Source organism: Simochromis diagramma, unplaced genomic scaffold (genome assembly GCF_900408965.1).
Source record: "Simochromis diagramma unplaced genomic scaffold, fSimDia1.1 OVJJ01000705.1, whole genome shotgun sequence".
Taxonomy (NCBI): Eukaryota; Metazoa; Chordata; class Actinopteri; order Cichliformes; family Cichlidae; genus Simochromis; species Simochromis diagramma.
In genome coordinates, this window is record NW_024387448.1 from 3,171,729 (window position 1) to 3,188,971 (window position 17,243).

Here is a 17,243-nt window from a genome sequence, read left to right on the forward strand (position 1 = left end):
GGTTTTCTCATGAAGACCATCTTGTGATGATTAAGAGGCATTGGACATGTGGGTTGCATTTAAAGGGCAGTTATACAGCTAAGCCAGGTAACTATCAAAAGTGCCATAGCATAAGTCAGGCAGGTTTGTGCTAAAGAGTGACCATCTGTGTTTCTGACTGCCAAAACTGTCTTAAAACAAAACCCAGTCTTATGTGTCAGTTTTACGTTAGTTACAGATGAGGACAAAGTTATTACCCCCCTATGAAATTGGAAAAACTTCCGAGATAAGATAAGACTTTTTTGATCCCACGACGGGGAAATGTTTGCGTTACCTCAGCTCAGGTACAGATAGCAGAATGAAAATACAAATAAAATACAAACAAATAAAAAATAAGTAAGATAATACACTATATACAACAGTAGCATACACAGTATGTGATTAAGGATATGGTTGTGGAAATATGCAAAGCATAAACTATATAGCTTAACATAACTATTCTACCACTACTAAGCGCTCCTTTAAAAGAGCAAGGGATTTTCAACATAGCATCTTTAAACAGATTAGTTTCTTTAGAAAGCGTAAATTATTTCTATTTGCGCACAATAACAGAATAAGCCCTGAAAAACTGACCTTTTTGTTGAGCTATAGTAAAAACAACTGGTGTGCAATGATGTGCTTTAATTTGGTGAACTTTATATATCCGTATTTGTATATCGGTGAAGGAAGTAATTACCCCCTTAAGTGCATTAAAGGGAGCCTTTGTTTAAAAAAAATCAAAATAAATTATTATTACAAAATGTCAGATTGAGCAAATGAGCACAGACAGTTCAAGCTTGCTGCTGTATCCGTCCTGCTTCCTCGTTTCTGTAAGTGCTTCAATGTTTCATCAGCATTTCTCTTACAGCTTGAAAAAGTTTTCCCTCTGCGATCATATGAGTGTAATACATCACTTTATAAGGCCCCCTGCATTCTTCTCAGGCTTGCTCACTGATGTAGGTGATGATGGTGATCACTAAAGCACACAAGGTCACAGCCAGCATTTTGTTCGACAGCTGAATCTTTGCTGCTTTCATCAGTGTCCTCTGATTGGCTCTCCTAAGGGAGCTGAAGGAATGAGGAGCCTGTTAGGCCTAAGGCTTAACATCAAAGGAAATGGTGCATGAGAGCAGCGTTCATATGTAGCTGGACGTGGCTTGATTGGGGTCTGGATTGGTTGGTACAGTTTGCTTTGCTCATAGACGTAGTTTTTGTTGGTTTGTCATAAGGACAACAGACACATCTATTGTTGGGTGTCTGTTGCAAAAACCCTACAAACAAAGAATGTAATTGGTATGGCTTCCACACCTTAACATCTGCGATCATTTGAGGTCTCCATTGCTTCCCTTGAGTCATGGTTTAGTGTCACTGTGGGTTTATATGCTTGGGGAACTTTGTCCAATTTCCTCATCTGCACACTGATCTCACTTGCATTAATCCATTGATTTGATGTTTTCCCGTTCAACACTGACTGAGGGAACACCATGGTATTTTAAGATCTTCTTTGCTGCCATTAGGCTTGATGGCAAGGGTGTTGTTGTAGTGGTCATTAAAGTAACTGAGCTGCCTCCCCATCTTATTTTGTAGTGGGACATACTCCAACTCCCCCTGCAGTTGGCAGCAACAGTGCTCCTCCTGTCAGATCTGCTGTGAGCTGGAAGGGCTACGTGTAGTCACAGAAGCACTCATGAGGATACCCCAAGGAAAGAAAGCCCAAATGTTCCCAGCTAGCAGCCTTAGAAATCAATGATTATCAATGCCTCAGACTGATAGCATCATTTGCTGGGAGAATACTAAAACCCCGATGTTCTGGGTTTGGATTGGTTAGAGAAAAACAGTCACCAAGTACTCAGCTAAATGTCAATCAGATGAAAAATATTGAAAGTAAAACTTACGTTGCTTCATTTGATGTATCAGAATGAGCAGTGAGTGCTGCTGTATGGCCTTGTTGCTTGTGTGTGCTTCTTAAAGGCAATGCTGGTTATTTATATGCAAGGAAATATTACAAGCGACAAAAAAGTACTTTCGCTCGTAGCTTTTCACGCACAGACTGTGTCTGATGCTATTTCTTACGGTAATGACATACCAAGGCTAATAGTTCACTCTGTAGTTACTCCTGTCACAGCCCACGGCTCTTAAGCAATGCATTGACAGGAGAGACCTGTGCTTTATTCATTTACTATGTTTTTTCTGGCTTTGATGGATCAAAGGGCAAGTTGGGAGGTTTAGGAGCCAGGGCCACTACAGGCAAGAAGAAGATGGAGAGCTAGCAGAAGGAGATGGTGGAGAGGGTTATGGAGGTCAGAGGTTTCTGGACATCATCAGCAGGACACATTTGAAAAGAGGCAGCAGGGGCAAAACAACAGGCAGCGTTTCACTGAGTGTGTGTACATGATAGAGTACAGAGAGCAAGTATATTAGTAAGACAGAGTAGGCATATTGATTTTTGTCATTTTAATAACATTTGTCACTCGTTATGACTTTCCTTTGCTTCAAACACACAAAGACAAGGACTGTAAAGATGTAAGAAAGTCAGAAGTTCAGAAGCAGGGTGCAGGGTGCAGGGAATAAAAAGATTCCAATAAAAGTAGGGGGAGGCACGGAAGTTGGAGATGTGAGAGGAAGACAAACAGGAATGGTTTTGTCAGAAACCGATTAGAGAAGAAAAGGAAGGAAACACCAGGATTGTGAGAGGATATCCAAGGGAAGAAAGTCTGCGATTAGGAGAAAGTTGATCGAGTAGAACTGAGAAAAACAGAGGAAAGAGAAAGGAAGAAGTTAAAAAGCTGGAGAGGAAAACAGATATGGACCAAAAGAAAAGGGAAGCAGAAGAAAAACAAAACCGTAAAGAGGGAAGTGAATAAGCGTGGAAAATAAAGGGAGCAAGCTGAGAAAGGAAAAGAAGGAAGAGGAGATAAATGAGCGGATAAGAAGGTAACAAGGTAGGAGAAAAGCGATGCAAGAAGGATGAAAAGAGAAATGAAGTGATGGGTGGAGGTCTGTTAGCAGGAAGTTTGTGCGTAAGTGTTGGCCTGGGGAGATGGAATCTGGTGCGGTGTGGTGTGTTTGTTCTGGCTTAGCGGCCACCCTCAGCAGGCCCCTTCACTGGGCACTGGGGGAGAGAGGGATGCAGAGGGCTAAAAACTGAGAAAATGGTTTTGAAAAGTCGATAACCAGTGCGCAAGCGCCAAAACGAGGTACAGCCTGCTTTGAGAAACAAAAGCACTAAAGGGTGCGGGGTGAAAATCGAGCAACTGTAGTCATAACAAATGGAAATCTGAAACAGTGTGGATCACTTCCAGGACTGCAAACGGGAAGCATTGGATGATCCCATAAGGCTTTGATTTTCTTGTTGAACTACTAAATTTATTTTATTTTTATTCATTTTTTTGTTCCAGTAACAGCAACAATTTTATATCTTTCTTTAAACCTGTGGCATCATTCGTTGGACGTCACGTTCAAGCGATTAAAGTATAATTTGATATTTGAATGATGATCTAATGAGAAGAGATGGAACTACTGTACTGCATTTTATTACATAACGTGAATAGATGCACAACATTTGTACTGTATAATACTGGCTTGACCATATTAAAGATCCTTTCATGGTCTTTCATGTTATAGATCATAATTTCTGCAGAATTCCCCCAAATTTCCAGCGTCAGACCTAAACAGCTTACGGACACTTGCTATGGTAACAGTAATACCATCTTGTTCCCGCCTACCGACTGTCAACTTCTGCATTATGAGACTGAATTATGGACAGTGTCTGAAATGTACAAAAAACTGAGCAAATGTGTGGACAGTACAGTTTGGTCAGGCCTCATGCTTAAGATGACTCATCACATAAAGAGTGTGAGTCACTTATTCAAAAAAATAAAGTAATTTGTAATAGGGCACGGTGGTGCAGTGATTGGCACTGTTGCCTCACAGGTCCTGGGTTTGAATCACCATTCAACCAGAATCTGTCTGTGTGGAGTTTGGATCTTCTCTCCGTGTCTGTAGGGGTTCTCTCAGGTGCTCTGGCTTCCTCCCACAGTCCAAAGACATGCAGTTAGTGGGGTTAGGTTAACTGGTGATTCGAAATTGCCCATAGGTGTGAATGGTTGTGTTAGCCCTGCAATAGACTGCCCAAGGTGTACCTGGCTGCTGAGATAGGCTCCAGCTCCCTCACAAGAAGCAAAAGAGGAGGAATGGATAGAATATATTAACAATTATTTTTACTGTTTACATCCATTCATCTAAAAACAAATACTAACATCCATATCCATCAACAGGAAGAAATTTATGGAAGAGTTGTGTGAGAGGACAGATCTCAGATCTTCTTGTTCAGCCCTGTATCTAAAAAAAAAATGGCCGACGTATGAACTAGATTTTTAAGATTTTCAGATATGGCGCTTTTTTTTTTTTTTCATAGTAGCCTAAATTGTGAGCCCTGAACGTTGACCCTGAGTTCAAACCCACACCCAAAGGAAGGGGTGTAGAAATTAATGCAGGCAGTGTCTATCTGAAACGCTTTAGAATATGTCCCGAAAAGAGAATTTGATAACATATTAAAAGAATCATTTCTCTTCCATGTGAGAGCCAAAGATATATTTGACTGGGGCTGTAAGAAGACTGTTTTGTGTTATTTAAGAATAGCAGAATGGACCACACAGTAGAAAATGTGCTGCTTCACTTGCTCTAGTTGGGGGAGAAAAAAACGGGAAAAAAGACTCTTTTAAAATGAAACTGACCTTCACCAGCCAGAGGGAATTAAGAGAAATTAGATCCTGGCCCAGCCCAAACTCTGCCTTTTGATGCAGTGGGTTCAGACTCAGCTTTAAAAAAGTACACAGGAAAAGATCTGAGATTCAGTCCCCTGTGGACATGGAAAAGAAACATTAATTCTTAGAGTGAGTCATACAGGAACATTGTCCAGTCAGTCATTTGATAGCCGATGTTAAACCTGAACCAGTTTCCTGCAACTTATCAAACAACGTTGTCCCTCAATTTAGCTCATTGTCTGCTCCTCTGCCTTCCTGCTGATGTCTGTGTCACACACAGGCAACACTAAGAGACTGCACTTTATTCTAAAGAAAGAACGCCTAACACAAACTCCGCAGCACATAGTCACTGTGGTGACACGCCCCCTGGGTTCAGGGCCTGTGTAACTTCCCCTTTGTGCACAATGAGATATACACAAGCCCTTGCCCTTTTCCTGTGTCCAAATAAACAGTCCAAAAAGGGCTCTTTCGGTGGAACATTGCCTTTTGCGTATGTGTGTGCGTGCACACGTGTTGTCGTACGTTACGTAAGCTTGACTGTGGCCCTCAGCCCCCTTCATTAGGGCTGCTGTTCAGCCCCTGCTTCCTTTGGTCACAGTTCATTGACCTGTAGGCCCATAACAGACATGGGAATCGGATGTGTCATTCCAAGTGTGTGTGCGTTTCTGTCTCAGTGCTCCTCCAGCTGTGTAGCCAGGATATCTGGCTTCGCGTTTGCACATGCTTCACATTTTGTAAACACACTCTCAAAAACGAGTTGTTCTTGTAATTACTCGGAACTCAAGGACATCTCGATCTTGTGCTGTGTTTATCATGTGCATTGGTTTTGTCTTTGCATCCTGCGTGATATCAGTGATCTTAAAATAGGACGGGCAGTTCTCCCAGTCGTGGTTAATACATTTAAACACCTGATTAAAATGTGGGACTTTTGGGCAGTTACATGTTCTTTCACAAGAATACCGAGTTGGTTTGTTGTTGATTAAGGATCCAAAGTCCTGTTGACATTATTTCTTCTCTAAGATTGCAAAACAGTTTTGCCTCATCACGATGGTCAGAGACCCCTTCTCATCATAATGAAACCTTTCTGAGGCACAGCTGAGTTTCAGTTTTATTTCTCATAAGTAATTGACCACAACGTCGGCTGAGGAGCGTGATGGCTCGGCAATAACAACCGTTGCTGTTCCAGCCTGCCTGGTGGTAATAAGGAGAAGAGATTATGTGCTGGATGATCCTTGATAATAAAGTGGACTCACACAGGGACCTTGGAGGGAGATGTTCTTATAATAGCAGGAAGGCTCTGTTGGTAGATTTATCCCTATACCAAAATATGATGTAGTCTGTCAGCAGGCTCTCGCTCGTACCTCTTTAGCATGCTTTAGTTTTTCAGTCTAGCTTTTCTGTTTGTTTGTTTGTTTAGTTATAGCCATTAAATAATGTACTAAACTGCTTGCTCACTAGTTAACATCCAGTCATAAAAAATGTTACTAAATTAGTGAAAAGCAAGAATTTGATCACCTTAGCAGGTCATCTACTGATCGGAAGGTTGGTGGTTCGATTCCTGGCTTCACCTAGTCTGTATGCCAAATATCCTTGGGCAAGATACAAATTGCTCTCCGATGCATCCATCGGAGTGTGAATGCTAGTTAGAAAGCACAAAGAAAAAGTGCTTGTGTGAATGGGTGAATGCACAAGTTGTGTAAAGCGCTTTGAGTGCTCAGAAGAGTAGAAAAGTGCTATATAAGAACCAGTCCATCCAGTCCAACTCACCTCACAATTAACAAACTATAAATATATAAAATCAATGTCAAAAACATGTTTAGAGACATAAAAACAAAAATGAGTAAATTATAGAAACTTATTAATAAATAGATCCTCATTCATACCTGTTAGAAATAAACTCTTTAAATGGAATATCCACAATAGCTCTCTCTTGTTCCTGATAAAACTGATATCTCTTTGACTGGGCTTAACAGCTTTAATACCTATAAAGAATAAAGATGAGCTACAGTGTTTTTCATTAAAATGTCTTGCAACAGGCCTGGTTAAATCATTCCTTTAAATAGAACTTCTGTATTGTTTATTTCCTTTTATGGCTACGTTCACACTGCAGGCGAAAGCGCATCAAATCCGATTTTTTTTTTACCCTATGCGACCCATATCCGATCATGGTATGACAGTATGAACGGCACAAATCCGATATTTTCAAATCCGATCTGGGTCACTTTCGTATGTGGTACTGAATCCGATACATATCCGATATTTTAGAAAGCGACTGCTGTTTGAACGGTCATGTCGCATTAAATCCGTCTTTTACGTCACTGACACAAGACAGACGGCAATTATCAGCGCCGGAGAAGCGCCCGATAAGACATCGCGAATGCTTCCTGGGCATCCAGCGTAGATGTTAGTGAAACTGTTGGGAAGATAATGTTGGAGAAACGTGAACATTTTATTTATACTGTATAATCTGCAGATTCTGACAGGAATCTGCAACTATCCTTTGAAGCAGCGCTCCTCTAAAACAGCAATAAGGATCATTATTAGGTTATTTACATTGTTATGTAAATAACAAAATAACTTAAAGCAAAAACTGGGAAACATAAAGTCCGAAGTCTTTATATTAAGGGCCATCAGTCAAACAATATTGTGTGCTCTGGGTCTAAACTTCTTTTGCGCATGCGGGCCGCTTTGAGCGTTCACACTAGAGCGCGTTTGCTGTCGCATTTTATTTGTAGTGTGAACGAGCAGACAAAAAAATCAGATTTGATCAAAAAATCGGAATTGAGCATTAAGACCTGCAGTGTGAACGTAGCCTTTGAGAGGACACAATATATATATATTTTATTAATAAAGCTTTTTACATAAATAATCTTGCCACTTATAGGGTCTTTAGATGATTTTAAGTGTATTGGTAATTTATGCAAGACCCAAATTCAAAATTACCTTGTAGGCTATGTAGGTTATATCACAGTTGTTGTTGGGCAATCATGTGAAGCTCTAACAACCCGAACCCTAATGTTTTACCTTTTTTCATAAGTTGCCGTTTCGTGAGGATTCTTTAAACATCTTTAAATCTGTAATGAGTCAGTCCAGACCCTTTGGTTTAACCAGCCAGCAAGCATCATCCCCTTGAATGCTGATTGTTCAGCCTATTTATGCGTTAATGGGTGATTGGTTTATTTGATTTTTTTCTGGAGTCTACTTTTTTATTTTTAACACAAACTGTTCTTTCCACCAGCTCTTTATCTTTCTCCATGTCCCTTGGAAGTAGGTGAAGTTGTGCCAAACCTTTGGATATATACCTGCTGCCCAGTCTGTGAGTCAGCAAAACAATCCCAAAACCATGTACAACCTTTTTCCCTTTTTTTTTCTAAAGGCCTTGTTGAGTGAGATCTTGGCAAGAAGACACCATATACCAATCAAACATAACATGGCCTAATGTTGTGTTTGTCCCCTTTATGCTGCCAAAACAGCCCTAAACCAATCGAGGCATGGACTCAACACCTCAGACTCATTGGTGTGCTCCTCAAGCTATTTCTGCTTTGTGGCAGACCAGATCATCACACAGGCAACCTTCTTCCTTTGCATTAGTTCGAATGCCCAGGTGCCCATTGATGGTGCCTTTAGTGGTGGACAGGTTGTAGCATGGACTGGTCTACAGCTATGCAGCCACATACGCAACAAACTGTGATACACTGTATAATCTGATGCCTTTTTATCAGAACCAGCATTTTTATTTGTTATTTCTTTCAGCAATTTGAGCTACAGTAGCTCAAATTGGACCACGTGCACAAACCTTCACTCCCCATATGCATCAGTGAGCCTTGACCACCCATCACCCTGTTATTGGTTTACCAATGCTCCTTCGTTGGACCACTTGTGATAGACACTAAACACTGCAGTCAGTGACCACTGCTCAGATCCTTACATTTGTCTGTTTTTCCTGCTTCTAAGACATCAACATTGAGGACAAAGTGCTTACTTGCTCCCTGTTATATCCCACCCACTAACAGGTGCCATGATGAAGAGATAATCAGTGTTAGTCATGTCGTCCGTCAGCGGCCATAATGTTGTGTTTGATCGGTATATAACTGACTGTGAGAATGTTAAATAGGATTTTAATTGTGTGGATCTTGAGTGTGATGCACGTTACATCTTCTCGAGTACAATTTTAATACTTTTCACAAACCTTCATTATGTCTTTGTTTGTAATTTGCAAAAACCAAAATGGAAATGTAAGTGTAGAGCTTGATGGGCAACATAGCCTTGCAGTCATGGGACTAATCATGTCGCAGCTTAATCTTCATATTAAATACAGATGCTGTGTATGAGTGGACTGTATCATCGTAAACCTTCCAGCTTCTACTTAACGGCTTCTCAGTTTTATTTGTGGATTTTCCTCCCTATCATCTTGTTATAGGAAGCAATTGCTTCCCACGTCCGACCTCATCACTCTGTCCTCAAGCGAAAAGGATGTTTGGTTTTGTTGCTTTTTTATCCTCTTTGTGTGTGTGTGCGTGTGTGTGTGTGTGTGTGGGCATGTGTGTCATTCATGTATTCAGATGTGTCTGCATTTGTGTGTTCTAGGTGACCTCTGCATGCACCCCAGCTCCCTCCAATGATCTGGTAAGTCCCCTCCATTTCCTCATTTCTTTTCCTCAAAAGAAACTTTTCCCACCCTGTCTGTCCATAGTTAGGAGGCATGGCTCCCCAAAACCACTGTATGGTTTCCTCTTGCTGAATTCCTTTTGGGAAGCCGAGCCCTCAGCCCAGTTAGTGCTCATTCCTCGAGCTCTGTGGGATTTCAGTCCACAAGAGGAAAAAAAAAAAGAGTTGATGTAGGAAGTAGTAATGTTTACCTATTAGGGAGTCTGTTTGTTTAATTAACTCTCCTTTCCTTCCTCTGTATTGCCTCCTCTTCTCTCCCCTTTCTCCCCACTCTCACCTCCTTTCAACCTCCTCCCTTTGCCCCTCTTCTTCTCGCTTTCGTTCACTTCACCTTCATCCTATCACCGCTCCTTCCTCACATCCAGCAGCGTAGAGGGACGGCTCCTTCTCGACACATCCAACACCTGGTGAGCATACTTTGACCTCCATGCTCTCTCCTCGTCCTCGTCATAACCCTCATGCTTTTTCGCTCTGTATCTTCCCCCTTTTTCCTACACGCCGCCAGTATCAAGCTGTCTGTCTGGGCAATGTCCAAACCTGTCAAGGAATAAAAAGTTTGTGGCTTCACTCATTTTGATTTATCACATACTAAACAAACCGAAGAGAGAGCGATGGCAGATACTTTACTAAAGGCCATGAAGTATGTAATTGAGCTCAAAGTGATTTATCCCTTAAAGAACTAGTGTGTTGGGCAGATTTAACCTACTTCTTTATCGTGACATATTTTAGCTTTGTAAATGTGCAAACAAAGGATCAAAGTGCCTCAGAACAAGAAAGGGTTAATAATAATCTGCAGATTAGATTTTTTTAAATTCATCCCATAGATGTAAATAAAACATGGTAAGTGCCTTAAACCTAAAGAGCGATCAAGGGGCTTTGGTCTCAAGAAGAAGTCTGGTTCTAGAGAAACCCGTGGCAACATATTATATGTAATGTATAAAACATTATGTTTATTATGTTATGTTTATTTTGTAACATTATTGGTCAACAATAGAACAAAAGGTTCACAGCAACAAAACCTCTCACTAACCAATGGCTGAAATCACTGTGGTTGTGACCGTCTTTTATGTACAGTCTATGTTCTGGAGATGTTCGCTTTAAATGGCCTGTATTTATATAGCGCTTTACTAGTCCCTAAGGACCCCAAAGCACTTTACATATCCAGTCATCCACCCATTCACACACACATTCACACACTGGTGATGGCAAGCTACATTGTAGCCACAGCCACCCTGGGGCGCACTGACAGAGGCGAGGCTGCCGGACACTGGCGCCACCGGGCCCTCTGACCACCACCAGTAGGCAACGGGTGAAGTGTCTTGCCCAAGGACACAACGACCGAGACTGTCCAAGCCGGGGCTCGAACCGGCAACCTTCCGATTACAAGGCGAACTCCTAACTCTTGAGCCACGATCGCCCTGCCTTTAGGCTGAAATCTTGAAGGAGGATCGTGGTTCCACAACTTTAATGCCATACCTTTGCTCTCTGCCGTTTTATCTCAGTGTAAACTATATCTCCAGTGGAACATTAAAACAATGCACAGGTCAATGCGATGACATGATTTGACATCTTAATTTATTATAATTTACTTAACTTACTGTGTACAAGATTGACTAGAGAGTGTCCAGTTTACTGTGAGAGAAGAGATGAACAAGCTTTCAAAGGAGGCCTGAAAGGCAAACTTCAGGGACTTGAGGGTAGTCCATATCCAATGTGGACAGATAAGTAACTTGCTCATTTTTTATCATTATCAAAAAGGGCCCAAAGTACATCATTGTTAAAGTGGTAATGAGGTATAGATGAGCTTTGACTGTGTCTTATTGCATATTTGTTTTTTCTACAGGGATCGACCAAATCTTTAACCTACACCAAACAGAGAAACACCCTGCCAAGGTAACACCATTTCATTCATTTTCCATGTTGGGGAAGTTTCTACAGAAATCATTAAATACAAATGCAAACTAGAAAAATTTGCATTTCCTGCGAAAATGCTGTGTGGATGCTTTAAAGCTGAAGCTGTCTGCAAAAACTAGCTGAAAAAGCTGAAAAGTTGCAGAAATTGTAAAAACTTTGCAGAAGCAAAGGAACTTTGCTAAAATGGAATAACTTAGCAGAACTGCAATATCTTAGAGGAAACATAATACTTGGCAGAAATACAATAGCATAGCAGAACTTTGTTGTAACTTACCAGAAACATGATAACTTCTCAAAAATACAAGAATTTAGGAGAAATAGTATAAGATAACAGAAAGAATATATTTAGCCAAAAATACTTAAGCATTACAGAAACACTATGATTTAGAAAAATAGCACAACAGAGCAGAAATTCTGTGATTTACCAGAGACACTGTGATGAACTATGAATATTGTAATTTTAAATCAATACTATGTTTTAGCACAAATACTATAATTTGACAGAAATACTATCATTTGGCAGAAATACTATGTTTTAGCACAAATACTCTGGTTTAGCACAAATATTATAACATAGCAGAAATACAATTATATAGCAGAAATGCTGTATTTAGAAAGAAAAATATAATATAGTAGAAATAGTATGATTTAGCAGAAATACTACAATATAGCATAATAACAATGATTTAGAACAAATACTATGATTGAGCAGAATAGTAATAACTTAAGTGAAAATACTATAAAAGTAAGATGACAAGCTGAAAAAAAAAAACGGAACATGGTTAAGTTCCCTCAAAACTAATTGTTGTTCACCTGTGAAAAAAAAATAAAGTAATAAAAATAAATTTAAAAAACAAGAAGGAACAGCCAACAGATACACACAAAATCAAATATGTATACACAAATGCACAGAGAGAGAGACACACGGAGGGTCTATGCCAGTCAACCAGTCTGAATATATTATATTTTTTTCCAACAATGAGATGGTGCCCTAAAGAGGGTCTCTCTCTCTCTCTCTCTCTCTCTCATGCACACACACACACACACACACAGGGAGAGAGAAGCAAGCTGCTGAATTTGAATCCACCAATCAGAGAGGCTGTGCACTTTTTCCCGCCAAAACAGGTGCACGCAGCACAGAGAGACACAGGATTTTTGCAGTCTATTTCTCATAATGACAACTCCCCTCAAACAAATGACCATAATTTCCTAACCGTAGGGGCTAGAACGGTCATTCTTACACCGTTTTGTTCAGAAGAGATGGGGGAATCTTAAAGTGTTGACAATTTATCATTAAAATATGAATTATTAAAGATATTTGACTTCTAATGCACCATAACTGAGTAGAGCAAAGCAAAAACTGCCTTGACTTGCCCTCAAACAACGCTTTCTAACTCTAAATCTATTTGGAATATCAATATCATTCTTTCACTGTAAGAGACAGCAGGCTTTGGTGAACAATCATGGAAATTTTCAGGTCTCTGTGGAAATCCATTAAAAAGATATGACGAGAGAAAAAGTGGTTCATTTCCAGAGTTTGAAATCTGAAGAAATCTGAGCGAAGGACGGATTTCCTACCCTCAAACAAGTCTAACTCATTTCAGAACGGTAATAGGTGAGAAAGAAATTCTTGAATTGTGAGCGTCAGGAGTGTCTGAAGATATACTGGGACAAGCCTCATGTCTTAACTTTGCTTCGTTAAGGAGATATGACGATTCGAAAATGCCTCTCATTACAGAAATCAAGCGGTGATTTTGAACAAACTCTCCATTGACTTTCTATGGAGAGTTTTCCAACTTTCTGTTGGTCTGAGGAGATTTGCCAAAATTCTATAAATTCCACAACAATGATAGTGACATTTTCAGAAAGCCAGCAAAAATACCTACGTTTTGATGTATAATATGTGGAAGTTGAGTGAAATTTGAGCAAGTAGCAAGAAGTTGTTCGGACATGAAGAGAAGACTGCGAAACCTTCAGTGGCACACTGGAAGCCAAGTGCATAGCAACCATAACAACGCATGTATTTTGTGAAAAATCACAATTTTGCAACTCAAAACTTTAGGAGGCATAAAAGTAAAACAGTAAAAGATTTGAAAAAGCTGATTTATACCTGAATAGCCCAATAATTTGAGAACATTTTAAAGTTTGAATGGTTGTTCTACGTGAAAATATGAGGAAGTAGTTAAGTTTCAAAAACAAGAAATTTTTAGCAGAATTGCAGAAGTTTCCCATTCATTTCAAATTAAAGGAAAAAAGCTTAATATTTTAAAAAGTATAATAGCGAAAAATACCAAAAGACATAGCCGTCATTAGCAGAAATAGCAGAATAGTTTAAAATTTGAACGGTGAAAATCAGCTGAAAATTGTGGAAGTAGATCCACGGCGAAAAGTGTACGGAAACACCAAGAAGGAACTCAATAGTGTGGATGCTTAAAGCATCCACACAATAATGTCTCTACACTGGCACAACGCTCCGCTTGCTCTGAAACTTGCACCATCTTATACCTGTTCCTTAGACAAATGTTTTTATTGCGTGACCTGCTTGTGAAGCACTACCCAGTTTCTCTCTTACGTGATGGTTTCTCTCCATTCATCCAGTTAGGAGCTTCTTCAGAGTGCGTCTCAGGGTCTGTGCTAAGCTACCACAAACAACCCACTGACCCCTGCTGTCTCTTTTCGGTTCCTCCAGGAGTTTCAGCGTGGACCGTGTGATGGAGCGAGTGATGGAACGAAACTACGACTTTGACCTGACCTACATCACCGAGAGGATCATCTCCGTCTTCTTCCCTCCGAAGCTGGAAGAGCAGAGATACCGGCTGAACCTGAAGGAGGTGGCTGCCATGCTCAAGTCCAAACACCAGGAAAAGTTTCTGGTGAGTGAAGAGAAATGCAATACACTCATCAGCTGAGTTATACCGTAAGTACAGAAGCCTTTGCAAGACATTGTTTACTCCTGGGAGCATTCAGCTAAATACATTTGAAGCATTTGAAGCATTGTTGCACAATACACTTTGGCATATAGCCACAGGAAGCGACAAAATAGAAACCCACAAATAAGCAGTCTGTTTGTTTTTTTTCTGTCACGCCCATAATAAAATAATAGTGATGACAGCTTGTTACTGTGATGCAGTGTAGTGATGATATAAAAAAAACAAACCTTTCTGTTTTCAGCTCCTGAATCTTTCTGAAAGGCGCCACGATATCACCCGACTGAACCCAAAGGTAGGACTTCCTGTAATTCTTCATGTTAAGAATTCACTTCAGAAACGTTCATTTAATCTGCTTCTCCCGTCTCCACCCACCATCAGGTCCACGACTTTGGCTGGCCCGACCTCCACGCCCCACCGCTGGATAAGATCTGTGCCATATGCAAGGCCATGGAGAACTGGTTGAACTCTGACCCCCAGCACGTGGTGGTCTTACACTGCAAGGTGAGACTTTAGCCCTCTGAGGTTTCTCAGACGGACATCACATCATTTCCCAGGCTTTAAAACAGGCACATGCGATGTGTCTGTAATGACTGATGTTTCCAAACAAGCTTGCAAAATATCAGGGCTCACTGATGCATGCTGGGAGTGAAGGCTGGCTCATGTGATCTGACCCAACAGATCCGCTACGGTTGCTCAAATTGTCAAAAGATTTACTGCTGATCCTGTTAGACACGTGTCAGAATAGACAGGGCATCACTGTTTGTTGTGTATGGGGCTGCATAGCTGCAGACCAGACAGGGTCTGTGTGCTGACCCCGGTCCACCTCAGAAAGCACAACAATGGACACGTGAGCATCAGAACTTATGTATCATTACAGCATGTGGAGTAGAAGTCCAGCCCATTCATCAGACCAGCCCACCTTCTTCCATTGGAGCAATGGAAGTAGGTGGGCTGGTCTGATGAATCACATTTCTTTGACATCAGCGTGGATGCTCAGGTGTGTCACTTACCTGGTGATCACAAGGCACCAGGATGCATTATGGGAAGAAAGCAAACTGGTGGAGGCAGTGTGATGCTTTGGGTTATGTTCCAGGAGAAACCTTGGGTCTTACCATCCATGTGCATCACATTTATAAATCAGCAGCATTTGTGAATTCTAAAATCTCAACCAGCAGCTAGTATTAGGATTCAGCAAATTAATTTAATGAATAAAAGGAAAACGTTTTCTACTGTAGCGTACCATTCTAGAAGTGTGAAGTAGTATAAAGATGAAATAGTGAAGTGAAGCATATCCAAATTATACTTAGCAGTATCGGATCCCAACACTACCAGATGCCTGAAACAAGCCTGTGAAACTGTGTGCAGCAACATTATAGAAACAAATGGCTAGCTGACCTTTGGGCATGTGACGTTACAGTTTAGTATTTCTCTTGCTTGCTTGTTCTGGAGATGTTTAATCAGACATAATTGCTCCGTAAAGAACACTTTATTAGATACTGCTGTTCACACAACTTGACTAGAACCAAAATTGCAGAGTGCACCATATAATTCAATAAGCTCCTTCCACCCATGGTAAAAAAATTAACCATGCAATTAAGATCAAACTCTGTCATCCTGACATTTAACTTCCACGCCTTTGCACATCGTTTAGAGACTCTTTTCCATCGTCCAATCAGAAGAGAGGTGGTGATTTGAACGCTTGGACCATTACTGAACAGTCACCAGCTAATGCTGGTGGTGTCTGAGCTCCCAGACCTCGTCTAGATGTTTTATTTATTGGTTTTGGTCAGGAGAATTGAAATCCTAAAACCAGACTACTTCTGTGGTCTGCCAACTTTCCAGAACATTCCAGCTACAAGCAATCCTTTGCCAGCTGCAGATCACGCCAGGGACGTGAATAAACAAGTTGTTGTCAATGAAACGTCCTCCGCTGAGAGATCTGCTGTGCAAAACAAGCTTTAATTTGTGCTCAGCGTGTGGAGGTGCAGCCTCCCTACTGGGATCTGGAAGGGTCACTTCAGGAATTCGGAGCTGGAATGTCTTTGGAATGTGTCAGGAAGTAAAGAGCAACCAGTGTGAAAAAAACACCACAGGGAGCTTTTTAATTTGAAGTCAAGCAGCCTTTTTCACATCTCGCCATGACACTCCCATGTGTCCTGCTCTTCTGCTTTGCTCCTTTTTTTTTTCTATGAAAAATCTGTTAAAACCATCTGGTCTTATAGAGCGTGAAAATCAGCTGTCCATAGCACCTGAGGGTGAGCTCAGCACATCGTCATCATTTCTTTGTCCTCTCTTCTCCCTCTTACAGGGTAACAAAGGTAAAACTGGCGTCATTATCGCAGCCTACATGCACTACAGCAAGATCTCTGCAGGGTGAGTATGTGTTTGTTAATGTCAGAGACAATCAGAGCAATCAATCAGAGTATCTGCACATTTAATGTGTTAAAGACTGTCTGGGGCAATAACCTGTTTACGTTCAGTTCCCAAAAGCAAACAAACACAGTTAAAACAGTCTAAAAGTGGTCAGTGTTGTGCTCCCAGATGTTCCAATCAAGAGTGCTGTCCTGGCTTCCATTTGGGGGGAAAGAGATCATGTGCAGGGGCTGCAATGACTGATATGCTCCGCTGCATGAAACACTTGCTTTGTTTTGGTTGTTTAGTTTTACCTTTAGGATGTTGTGGCCCAGACTGGGGTGATCCAGTATTGTGATTGTGACAGATTACCACCACACGTCCCTCATGATTTGATATTATTGCAATGTTTAACATTATTGCAAGTTTTGCAGTATTGCTATTTATAACCTTTATTCAACTGTAAATTATAAAACCTAAAACATGCCATAAATCTTGCCATAAGTCGGAGTCTGTCTGCTACTGGTCTGTTATCAGTCTGCAATTGAATGGGAACAAGCTGGCTATTACATGCAGTCTGTTTGTGATGATACAG

At 40.8% G+C, this 17,243-nt stretch overlaps 1 protein-coding gene across 5 annotated transcripts in view; it reads left to right on the top strand.

The window, feature by feature from the left end:
- tns2a (tensin 2a) overlaps positions 1–17,243 on the top strand; it is a 66,416-nt gene that overhangs the window by 32,922 nt on the left and 16,251 nt on the right. For 4 of the 5 annotated variants that reach the window (XM_040013883.1, XM_040013884.1, XM_040013886.1 and 1 more), the window contains exons 4-10: positions 9,372–9,410; positions 9,818–9,859; positions 11,296–11,345; positions 14,056–14,239; positions 14,538–14,588; positions 14,675–14,797; positions 16,605–16,669. In XM_040013883.1, coding sequence (XP_039869817.1) covers positions 9,372–9,410; positions 9,818–9,859; positions 11,296–11,345; positions 14,056–14,239; positions 14,538–14,588; positions 14,675–14,797; positions 16,605–16,669 — 554 coding nt within the window. The remainder of the gene's footprint in view (positions 1–9,371; positions 9,411–9,817; positions 9,860–11,295; positions 11,346–14,055; positions 14,240–14,537; positions 14,589–14,674; positions 14,798–16,604; positions 16,670–17,243) is intronic. The other variant, XM_040013885.1, reaches the window with a different exon arrangement.